The 12,335-nt window shown below is 37.0% G+C and overlaps 1 protein-coding gene across 1 annotated transcript in view; it reads right to left on the bottom strand.

Moving 5' to 3' along the window:
* adgra2 (adhesion G protein-coupled receptor A2) overlaps window positions 1-12,335 on the bottom strand; it is a 58,758-nt gene that overhangs the window by 4,202 nt on the left and 42,221 nt on the right. The window contains exons 6-19 of the mRNA XM_079467179.1: window positions 12,055-12,126; window positions 11,077-11,240; window positions 8,711-8,924; window positions 8,345-8,509; window positions 8,069-8,267; window positions 7,133-7,282; window positions 6,887-7,048; window positions 6,354-6,554; window positions 5,975-6,164; window positions 5,184-5,392; window positions 2,710-2,837; window positions 2,180-2,303; window positions 1,938-2,086; window positions 839-928 (exon numbers count right to left, since the gene is read on the bottom strand). Coding sequence (XP_079323305.1) covers window positions 839-928; window positions 1,938-2,086; window positions 2,180-2,303; window positions 2,710-2,837; window positions 5,184-5,392; window positions 5,975-6,164; window positions 6,354-6,554; window positions 6,887-7,048; window positions 7,133-7,282; window positions 8,069-8,267; window positions 8,345-8,509; window positions 8,711-8,924; window positions 11,077-11,240; window positions 12,055-12,126 — 2,217 coding nt within the window. The remainder of the gene's footprint in view (window positions 1-838; window positions 929-1,937; window positions 2,087-2,179; window positions 2,304-2,709; window positions 2,838-5,183; window positions 5,393-5,974; window positions 6,165-6,353; window positions 6,555-6,886; window positions 7,049-7,132; window positions 7,283-8,068; window positions 8,268-8,344; window positions 8,510-8,710; window positions 8,925-11,076; window positions 11,241-12,054; window positions 12,127-12,335) is intronic.

The following is a 12,335-nucleotide window of genomic DNA, read 5'->3' as shown; positions in this document are numbered from 1 at the left end:
GCCTGTAAATGAGAAGGCCAGCATCTTTAATAAATATGTATCAGACAAAAAACATTTATATTATGTACGTATATCTTAAAGGGACAGTTCACCCAAAAGACAGACAAAGATATTTGGACGAATGCTTGTAACCAAACAGTTCCTGGCCACCATTGACTACCATAGTAGAAAAACGATAAGGGTAGTCAAAAGTGTTTGCTTTCCTACATTCTTCAAACTATATTATTTGGTGTTCATCAGAACAAAGAAATGTATACAGTACAAATTACAGGGTGAGTAAATAATGACAGAATTTTCCTTTTTGGGTCACTCTGTCCCTTTAAGTGTACTGCATCAGAAGCACATAAAGAATGGACAGTTACAACAGAAATCATACATTAATATGAAATCTTGCTGTTATTTTAAACTCTTAAAGACACATAAGCCATTTACAATAGTTATGTATCATGAACACAAAAAAGTAGCTGTACATATTTTTTGTAATTATACTGTATATAGTATTACGTGTAATACTTGATTTGTTGTGTTCACTTTTAGTGTATATTGGGCATTTGTTTTAAAGGATCTAATTTCCTTAATTCATGCAGACAGGCTTTGTAAATAGAAAACTGTGATTCAATGAGGACCAGCATGAATGGAATACTGTAACTAACATTTTTCAAAGTTATATTTGTAATCTCTATAAATATATGATCTATTTACCAGCCCTTATTTCTATAGTTGTTTAATAAATGTTACACTGAAATGAAATTACTCTAATTGAACATACAGGGACAAGACTTAAAGCAAGATTAAATACCATTGAAGATTAAAAATCATTGTTAAATACTGTACTCACTAAGGAATGTTGTCTCCATAGTTATTGATGTTTACTGCTGCAGTGATACCACATATAATGAGTGGGACACCCCCAGCTATTAAATAAAACCTGCAAAAAGAAATAGAAATGTAGAGGGAAGCATATTGAGACACTTAGGAAATCCGAACAAATAAATGATGAATGAAACACAGTAACAGTGCTGCTAAGGTTACAGCTATTCATATGTATCTACTGTATCATAAAAAGACGATCTAATTTTTATCCTCATCAAAAGAGGACAGAAGTTTCATTTTTGGGTGAACTATCCCTTTAAGTGTGTAATATTCTCATACGAACAAACGGCGTCTTATAATGTGTATCGTATTCTAAAGTTTATGCCGTGCATCTTTTGTACTTTCTTAATGTTTATACTGTGCGTACAGCCCGTACTTTTTATTTCGTTTCTTATCTTGAATCTAAGAGATCTGCTAAAAAAACGAAATGTTTTTGTTAAGAAATCATGATAATGGCATACAAAACATGAATTCAACTGAAATTCAACAAAGAAGTCTCTCCCGTATTCATTGTGAAGTTGTACCATTTCGAAAGATATTCATTTAGCCTGCCAAATACATTTATGTGGTGACATCAGGCCGGTCCTATTTTCCTGTCTGTCATTTGAAATGGTGCTTCAGACAGTAAAGAGAAAGGAATGATTTATCCCAGGAGGCAGGCGTGGGATCTGGGCACATTTCCCCAGGGTATATGGAGAGCATGGAGGTCTAGGTTAAAATGGTTGAAATGAGGAAATATATTTGCAGGCACGTCTCTGAGGATATGTGTAACCCATGTTAGATTTACAACTTCTATGTCCACTTTAATCTTTTTCTATACCCCCAGTTTCCTCTCGCTCTTCATTCTTTCCAATTTCTGACTCTCTTTAACAGCAGATGGATTTAGCTTGTGCACAATGGTGGTCTTTGATTAGTCCGTTTTTTACATCACGGTGGTCCATTCAGTTGCCTCTTAAAAGACTCTTTTGGCCTTTATGTCCTGCAACAACCTTGGCCATAGTTTCAACTCTAGATGTGCCAGTTCGATATGATCTTTCAACTTTTCGTGTGATGACATGACTGACCTGAGCATGGGCCGCTGGGTTGGCTGTGCAGCAGTCTCGCCTTCAAGCTGCTGTGGAGACCTCAATAAAGCTTCTTTATAGATAACTCTGGCACTTACACCGATCCATAATAATGTGGACAAGGAGGAGTAGTGAAGAACAATCCCCACCTGAAGGAAACATACAGATACGTGAGTACATAAAAAGCATCGACCTTCAATGCCACACGTTTTGTCTGGGTTTAGGAACCGATAAGAACTTACTGCTTGGCATACAATTGGGTATCCTGTCAACGTGATGCCTCCAGCAAATACTGCAGACGTCATTGCGATGTGAAAACATGTGTTTAAGAGGGTGTGCCAACTCTTCCTTGTGATTCCGATTGAACTGACCACAGAAAATAAAACTGTTAAGATACTATCCAGGACTTTAGTATTAGCACGTGTGTGAACGTGTCACATGTAAAGGGATCGTTCACCCAAAAATGAAAATTCTGTCATCATTTACTCACCTTCATTGTAGGAAAAATACAATGGTGGTCAAAAGTGCCCTAGGACTGTTTGCTGTCCTACATTCGTCAAAATGTATTTTTTGGGGTTCAACAGAACAAGAAAAATGATGAAGTCATTTTGCCTACTAAGAAGTCAATCTTGGGGATCTGCTGGGTTATACGCATTCTTCCAAATATGTTTCTCTGTGTTCATCAGAACAAAATAATTTATACAAATTTGGAACATCTCAAATGTAAATGATTTTTGGGTGAACTATCCCTTTGAAAACCTTAGGAAAATACCTGTGGTGCAGTATATGGGTGATGATAATGGTAAAGAGACAGAGAAGCAGCACTGCAGTACAGGTGTAGATCACAGGGTGGAGAACTTCCACTGAAATTGGATTTGATCCCGGGAAATCCGGCATTTCCTGAAATATGGGGAGAAACATGAAAAAAACACTTGGGTCTATGACTTTACCCCAGAGAAACCCTCAAGAAACATTTCCTGGGACCCTGTATGATACAAGCAGCTTTTAGGCGGGCTCCGATGTCTGTATTTTGAAATACAGCTCTTCAGTGCCAAAACGTTCTAACAATGGCCAAAATCGGCCCATCTGCTTTCAAATTAATACCCTTTTCCAGATAATAAAAACAGTTTGAGATCAAGCCGAAAATTCAAGTTCTCCAGACACATGTCAGGATGAAGAGTTAAAGTGTAAATTGTCTGTTTGTAATGGGAGACCTGTCCTCCCTATATGAAGGAACGACACTCGACTAGGGGTGGGCAGGCTAGAAATACTCATTAGAAAGATAAGATTTACTACAACAGAGATATGAATCAGTAAGCTGTCAGAATCTGTACTTGCTTGACCTTTTATGGAACTGTGTGGAAAAATAATATACAATGGACTTATTATTATTACCTATATTACCTATACTTATCATTTCTTATTATTAATTCTTATTTTTAACTTTAACCCTTTGTATCTAGACAACTGCCTTTCAGGCCTAAGATGGAAGCGACTGAAGTGACTGAATTGAAACACCTTACATAGGCAAGCCTTTCAAAATGAATTACGATAACTACTGTATAGTAACAACATCAGTTTACCAATATATTTTTGCTTTATTTTTAATGAAACTGTACTTGTTAAAAACTAATCTGGTCCGCCCACAATAACAAAAGTTCACCTCAGAGGTGGGTAGTAACACGCCACATTTACTTTGTTACATTTGCTTGAGTAACATTTTGGAAAATACATATGTATTTTTTAAGTAAAAGCAAAAGTGGATCCTTTTTCTCTTACTTTTGTATATTTCTAATAGAATATCTGTAGTTTTACTTCGTTACATTACGTGACGTTCATTCGTTCCTTCATTTTAAAATATGCATTATAAAATGCTTTGTTTATTTCAAGGTTGTCGTCTCTTTTTACGGGTATTCACGATTGGTCGTTTCTTTTGAAAGCATTAATTGAACAATGGGCAAAAGTGTCTGAATAGGTTCACGAATCAGTTCAAATGATTTGATCAGCTCGCAGCACGATCTGAATCATCTGAAGAGGCGGATTACTCACTCCTTGTTGCAGGAAACTTAAGAACACGAAGAACACAAAGAGCGGATATGAAGTGGATATGAATATATATCTATCCAATCAAAACTGCAAATGTGTCATATTTTTAGCAAGCAATGATAAATGCCCACCATATGCGCGCACCCGCGCGACCTGTTCGTCAGACTCAGCAACATGCGCGCGACCTGTTAGACATTGGCTTGCAGAAATATACATTTTGAACAACAGAAGGTATGAAACTTGTTGATGGGCGTGTGGTACACGGTTTACTGTGTGTTTACAAGTAAGAGCTTTTCACAACACACGTCACACAACATGTAAAACAATAATTGAATCTAAAATCAGTTTGTATTTCCCATAAGAGAGCACTGCAGATGCTCTAGATCATCTTAGGAAATGCTCTGAGTTTAGTTAAATGCATTGTAAACGCAAAACTCTGCAGGTTCACTTTAGTTTGTCTATTATTCTAAATAAATAGTTGTGTGGACTACAATGATATTAGGACTAGATTGAATTTAAAGAAATGCTTGTCACTACTGTGTTTGTCTATTCTTTAGTCTCTCTGTGTATACTGCAAATATATCTGCTTAGGATAATAATAATAATTAAAATATTGATTAAAATGTCGACGTTAATATACATTTTATGAAAAGTAGGCATATACAGTATAATCAGTGCAAAGTAACTAAGTCACTAGCTACTTGAGTAGTTTTTTCATTGCATAATTTTAAATTTTTTCTCAAGTAATTTTTAAAATAGTGACTTTTTCTTGAGTAAAGATTTTGGCTACTCTACCCACCTCTGGTTAAATTATGGTACTACAATCTAGCAAAAATATATTATTTATATTACTGATATATACTGTAAGTATTATATGATTATTTATATAGTTATATATGGTTTAATCAAACGCAAACGCCTGGCCTAATAATATAAAGGATAAGTCTCCGCTTTTATCCAAATCTTTATTTGCTCGTTTTTTAGCACCTCTCGAATGTCAGTAGTTTTTTTTTAAATACACTTAAAAAAAAGCTGTTTTTGGATCTGTATATGCTTTATCCCTTCACAAGATGTGTAAAAGTGCTGCTATAAAAGCGAAAACTCTCATAAATCCTGACAATGGAGGGGAAAGAGTAAAAATCATTCAAATCATATAATTACATGAAAAAATATAATTATATAAAGTTGACTCCCTTTTACCTGAAGTACAGCATAGTTGCTAAGCACAGAGCAACGCAGTGTAGAAGTGGACGCATCAGTATTGGCCACCCGACAGCCATCTAGACTCCAACTCCCACGATGCTTCAGGGCCTGCAAGCTCCAGTGAACCGCAACAGGGTCATTACCAGGTGATGTGTGTCGCAGTGACACAATAATGGGGTCTGACTGATTCCACATGCTGCAGCCCTCTGAAAGAGAAATGAACGGGAGACAGGAAGCAAAAGGGCAGATGCGGGTTAGTTGTGCTTCTTCGGGTAAAAGTGACTTTTTGAAAAAATTTGATTTTCAAAAATTAGATTTAACGCATTGACTACATTAAAATGATGAGTGCAGGCATACAGTACATAACATTAATCTTTCCCCAAACTCTGGGGCGAGCTCACTTAACAGTCAAACCACTTTAGAGCTCAGCATTTCAGAGCCAAACTCTGTGTCTTACTCACAAAGCCCACACAATCCGTCCAGAGATGACTGTTGACATTTTGTTTGAATCATGGCAGCCGTTATTCATCAGAAGTGAATTAAATGATAGAGAAGAGCATTATAACTGGGCATATATCCAGGAGTGTGTTTTTACAATTATTGAAAGGCGAGATCGCTCAACAGCGTGCGAAAAGGGGAACTAAACTGTGCAGATTCCCACAGGTTCTCACTTGATTTAAATAATTCCTGTTAAGGTTGTAAAACAAGGCAGCACTTAAAAAAAGGTAAAAAGTAAAAGACAACAACGCTAGATTGTCTTATAAATGTTTGTGGTGAAGGCAACACACCAAGGCCAACGTAGATAACGGGAGTGTTGACACCACGTCTGCGAGCGAGGTCATAAGGTGCGGTGAAATTTCCTGTAAATGGAAAGAATCTTCCACTGCGGAATGCCACAAACTGCAGCTTACAGTCAGGAGGAGCGGTCGGAGGAAAAAGAGACGCGGGAAGAGACACTGAAGCAAGAGCCACTGCATTCTGAAAAGAGAAAAAATTCCATGTCAATGTGAATTATGGTCAATGGTGTTTAGGTAAAGCTATAAAGGTACCAGAGAACGTGCTCTATTGCGAATATAATATAGCCACATAAGTTCAAATCAAATTGGATGAAATCTCAACAATGTCTCAGCTCAGATTTGATTTAATATCTGCAATAATTTTTTTTACCTTAAGAGGGAAAGCATTGAGTGAGGTGTTGTGTGTCCCTGTGGTGCAGCGGAAGCGCAGCTGTTGTTCAAGCGGGGACTCTATCCCATCATGTACCTGGCTTCCTGCTGTCCCTTCTCGTCTCTGATAGGCCGTGCAGCTCATTCCAGTAAAATGAGCCGGGCGAATCAAGTGAGCCTCCATCACGATGTTACGAGAAATCTAAAAGAGAAGACTTCACATTATGTCAAATGAACTATACAACTCGACTATACAAACAATCTGGTCTTTGTTAATAACCATGAAATTCACTGTTTCACAGACTACAGGGTTGTTGGGTGACCCTGGCCTCATTTTGACGGCGCTTACACTACAGTTATGCTAATATGTGACATGAGAACCCCCGAACGGCCACAACACAAGTTCATGAATGGTCTTATTGTGACAGTGGAACTGGAATTTTCTAGAAATGGCTTGCGATTCATCTACTACACTTTCTACATATTTCTAGACTTTTGACAAATTTGTCATCAATGGATTGTTTTAAGACTTACAATAGAAAGATCCTGAGCGTGAGAGTGCAGCTGTGGCCAAGCGAGAGTCTCCAGAGAATACACAACTGAACTGCAAGCTCTTTCCTCTCTCTGGGCCCGAGCCAAGATCTGATCATCTACCTGCATCAGGTTACTTCCCATCTCCACCATCACCTCTGACAGCTGGCTCACAGAAAAACACAAACATTTAAAGACACCATCACACTACACACAGTAAACACTTGAAAAGTGTCAGGTTCTACTAACCTCACGCAGTTCTGTGACATAGTCCATGAATTTCTGCATCATCTGAGCTACATAGAGAACATCTACAGTGTCAGTGAAACCAGCGGCCTCCAGTGAATATGTTCGCACCTGATGTGCCAAAGTCAATGCGTTGGAGGTGTTGATGGGCATCTGAAGGCAACAACATGTTACACTTAAATAACTATTATGTTCTCTTTGGCTTCTTTAACTTACATATATATATATATATGTAACAAGTTGACAAATTAACTGTTCACGTGTCCTATGGTAAGACCTTAAACATTTGAAAAAAATATAATAATGGAGATCAATCTCTCTTATGGTATTTTATGTTACAAATATAAATATAAATGTTTTGCTGTCACACCATCGGACACAAACACTTACAGAATGTGTTAAATACACAGTATAAGGTTGCCATGTATTGAATGTTAAACACTTTAAAATATTATATATATATATATATATATATATATATATATACACATTTATTTTTTACTATTATTTTTTATCATTATGTAAAGCATTTTATTTGCATAAAGATTGTTATTATATTTTTGTTAATATTAAATTAACTATTTTACTGCCATATTTAACCGTCGTATTTTACAGTTTTTTTTACATTTTTACATAACTTATTATGACTTTTATATGAATGACCGAACTTCCTTGAATGAAAAAACTATGTTTTCCATTATAATGTATGTTTTTAAAGAATCAAGAATAAAAATGTCTTTCAGTATTTGCATTTAAAAGCATTCTTATGATTTAATATGACATTTCATGAAGGAAATATACAAAAAAATGCACCCATTGTATTTGTTTTCCTGCAGGAATCAAACAAAAAATAAACATATGCATTTTTTAAAGATTGTCCTGTTTCACAGAGAAACGTCTGGGACGTGTCAGTGTCAAATCTCAAAGTCGAACACTGACCAGTATCAATGTATGCAGGACCCTCGTGATGTCATTAGTATAAAGACACTGAGAGTAATCTCCCTCTTCCCAGCGTCCAGAACGGTCACAGTAGCGTGATGCTTTCTTCTGCTCCACACCGCCCCCCAAAGTTAAGGAGGGGTAGCGCAGCTGCAGACAGTACTGGTACGAGCTGATGCCGGCCAGAGTTCTAGGCCACCTGAAGGCCAAAGAGGGGGCCGTTGATATTTTGCCACAGTTTGAAATATTATTATTGTTCACAGACACCTCTCATACCTGAACTCCCCTCGGTTGTTGGTTACTCTCTGCTCCGGACAGAAAGAGGCGCTATTCTCCAGTACCACAATCTCAACACTTCGTGAGGAATTCCCGCGGCTCGTGGACACCACGCATTCCCATTCACCACTCGCCTCAATGCGGACATTTGCCAGGATCAGCTCACTAAAATAAACAAATATAATATGTTATGTTATATCTCATGTCATCCCAATTTGTTCATTCCATTCCATCCATCCATCATGTTCCTTGCATTTCCTTGCTATCCTATCCCAATGTACTCTCACTTTGTTTGGTTTGCTTCCCTTTAGCTCTTGGTTTATGTTAACACATGCAGTGATCTTCACAGCTAAACATTTGGGTTACCTGGTTATGAATGTGCAGTCATGTTGCACACTCTCTTCCAGATGAATCCCATGCGTAAGGTCACTGGTGACAGGCCGACCATTGTGCTGCCAGTGTAAAGCAGTGATTTTGTCCACCAAGGAAGCAGTACAATGGAAAGGCAGTCTGTCCCCTTTAAACACCACCTGCCTCAGCGAGGGCAACAAAGACAGGGTCTGCAGTTCCAGTGGACCATCTAGAGAGCATGATGAATCAAAAGTTGAAAGCAAAACAAAAGTCTAGGGAAACTTGACAGTAATTGTTTTCATGGTCTTAAAAACATTATGATCTGAAAGCATATGTCTAACTGTTTCAAATTAGTCAACGTATAGAAAAATGCTAATATTTTTTAAATGGATGACTTGGACCGAATATTACTGGAAAGTAGCCAATAAGAATCCAGTATAGATGGAAACTCCAACAACAATGTTTAACATTTACATTTAGGCACTTTTATCCGAAGCAACTTAAATAAGTGATTGTACTGTTGTAGTTTTAGTGCCATGATACAAACATTTCTATTCTTGTCATAGACATACAGTAACTATGAAATTGGAGAGATAAGATGAGAAGAGATCTGAGAAGTATATGAAGGTAAATCAGTAGTGAAACTTTAGAGCTGGTTTTAATTTGAGAACCTGTAAAATAAGTTTTTATACTTCATACATCATACTTTTATACGTCAATACTCATATTTTGCCAGGATTCTGTTTTCCCACAACCCTCTTGTTTTGTTATTTATCCCCTGAAACACCTGTTTTCATTTTTTTCTTAAGTGAAACTGAACGCAATCGCAAATAGAACATGAATGGACCGAGGAGGACCTTGCAGGTCTCCTTAATTTAGGTACCCAAATGTTGACAGGTATCAGGTATCAAAATATTGAGAATATCGCCTTCAAAGTTGTTCATCAGAGGCGCTGTAGCAGGCTGTTGCTAAGAAGAAACAGGCTTGTTTAAACACTCTATCGGCTTGCCGCTGTAATGACATTGTTTTGAGCATATGAACCCGAAAGCAGTAATGCTAAGCTTTACATAGATTCCAAACCTAAGTGGGTAATTGATTACAGGAAGCAGCAAGTGAAGTTTGTAGGTGTCATTTTTGTTTGCGGCATCCACAAAATGTATGGAACATGATCTTTACTTAATATCCTGATGATTTTTGCCATTGAAGAAAAATCAATCCTTTTGACCCATACAATGTATTGTTGGAAATACACCAGTGTAACTAACTGTGAAGTACAGATACAGATGTACCGCCGGCTCTGAAGGGTTTCTCACACAGTCTCATTTTGATTCTTTTATTCCTCTTTGTTGTGGCCGCCGTGTGTAAAGAGATTACGAACTATTTTCCTCTTTCCCACCAGAATCCTAATACACTGTGCTGTAAAACATCTCCTCTGTTATTATCCAAATAATAATAATCCTTTATCATACGCATGAAGTATGATAGCTTGAGTGTTTTGTCGCCATACAATTATTCAAAATCAGGTTTGCTTTTGAACCAGTCTGGCTGAATCAGTGTCTTTGAATGGTTTGAGGATATTTCTTAACAACTTCAAACCCACAGAGGGGTCTTTTCTAGTCAGTCACAGCCAACATAAATATGTTTAAGAGCAGTGGATGAAGAGATGGCAAAGCAAGCTGATATTTAACAATAACAAGAGCCCTGGTTTGAGGCCCAGGAAGTGGCAGAAAAATGCTGCGTATGTTTATAATATGAGGTTTAATAAAAAGTAAATGAGAAACATAATAACCCCAGTTTTTCTCTTTGCTATTTGTATGTCAAAAAAATCATATTTGATCTTGGCTGGCTGTGAAATGTGGATTAAGCAATGCAAACAAACTATGGGGATGCAGTGTTATTGATAATTCAAACCAAATATAAGCCAAAGGCAATACTAAGTTTCAACATTTTCAGCACCTCTGATAAATAAATGACCACTGCTCTTCCAGCCTGATCTCACAGGACTTGTAATGATTTTGTATGATGGGAATCAAACCAAAATGTATGACTATTACCAAAACGCAATAAGTAAGGCCCAGACCTAAACCTAAAGGTATGAAAGCAGATCGTGCCATAGTGTACGAATGAGATTCTTACGAATTAGCCAACTCGTAAAATAGCTTTGATGAGATGTGAGCCATGTGTTGGCAAATCTTATTGTGTGAGAGAGGATAAAGATTATAATGTAAGTATGTAGACTGTAAAAGAGAAAGAGAGAGCGCGCAAGAGAGAACGAGTGTCCCATAAGAGCACCATCAGATTCTCATGCTGGGTAATAGTCTGCACAAGTAAGACCAATATATCACTTGTGTATATTCATTTTGCTTTAATCTCTTACTCACCGCAGCTGAGGTCACTCTCCCTCAGCACACGAAGGGGTTCGTTTTGAAGCCTCCTGGGATACGCGCAGAGTGTTTCATCCCCAAGGCGGGCCGTACTGCTGCGAAAAAAACCAGGGACCCAACGCAGACCACAGTCACATGACAGGAACTCCGTATGAAAGTTCCTAATAATTGAGAAATGTAATTGTTGTTTAGTCCAGAAAGCTGCTCTTAGTTGTTACTGTCTTCAAAAATAAAAAATATTATAGTACAAGAAGACTCAATGATGGTAGACATTTTTTTTGAATTACCGGTTATTTAAATTTTTTTGCAACAAACGTATAAACAATGCTTGATTTTGAACATTATTTTTTGTATGTTATGAGACCCAGCAAACCTGTTTTTAATCAAATGTTTTATTTAAAAATGTCTAAAATACTACATGACACCCAGTTTAATGTAGGCTACTATAAGTGTAATATATTACAATAAACAAACACTTGTGGTTTGATATTAAAAAATGAAGAGACCGTTTCAAAATTATTTTCTGCTTTTCTGAATTGGCTGTGTATAATGAAATGTAAATTTGTAACATTGTAACAATATTTCAAGTATTTCAAGTTCATTACAATCATAACAATTTCAGATTTACTTTCAAGCAATACAACAGTAGGATTTCTACACGTATTTTGTTCAAAATGTATGTTTTATGCGATAACCTAGATTTTTATCACAGGTTCCATGTGTCTTGTCAAGCTGTCAGTATTTTATACATCGCTGTTAGATGACTTTATATCACTCCTGAGGTTTGATTTTGTCGAAATTCAAAAACACTGGACTGGAATGGACACAATTCATCAAGAACAGTGGGTATCAAACTCGTGATCTTTCCGTCGCGAGTGCTGTTTTGTACCAGTTACGTTATAGGAAAACCAATTAACAATGCCATTAAAACAGCACATGAACATATTCAGCACAGGAGCTTTCACTTCAACTCACACCAGCTTTAGAGAGTGTAACTCCAGAAAGACATTAGGATCCAATGAAGAAAAGATATTTCCAGATATGTTTCTATAATAAAAAAGAACATGAATGTGTCATTTCACCATAACTAAATAACATACTGTATGATCATAAAATGCATAATTTACAGTAGATGTTGCGCTTATTATAATCTTAAGAGCCAAAACTGGCAAACATATGCCATCCTCAGTCAAAGCCCAGCAACCCTTTAAAAAGCAATAGTGGTTTTCTGTGGTTTTTCATCCAGCAATAAATAT

The sequence above is a fragment of the Barbatula barbatula genome, assembly GCF_947034865.1.
Source record: "Barbatula barbatula genome assembly, chromosome: 11".
Classification (NCBI taxonomy): Eukaryota; Metazoa; Chordata; class Actinopteri; order Cypriniformes; family Nemacheilidae; genus Barbatula; species Barbatula barbatula.
Note: the sequence above shows the minus strand (reverse complement) of the source record. Positions and strands in the feature narration are given on the sequence as shown.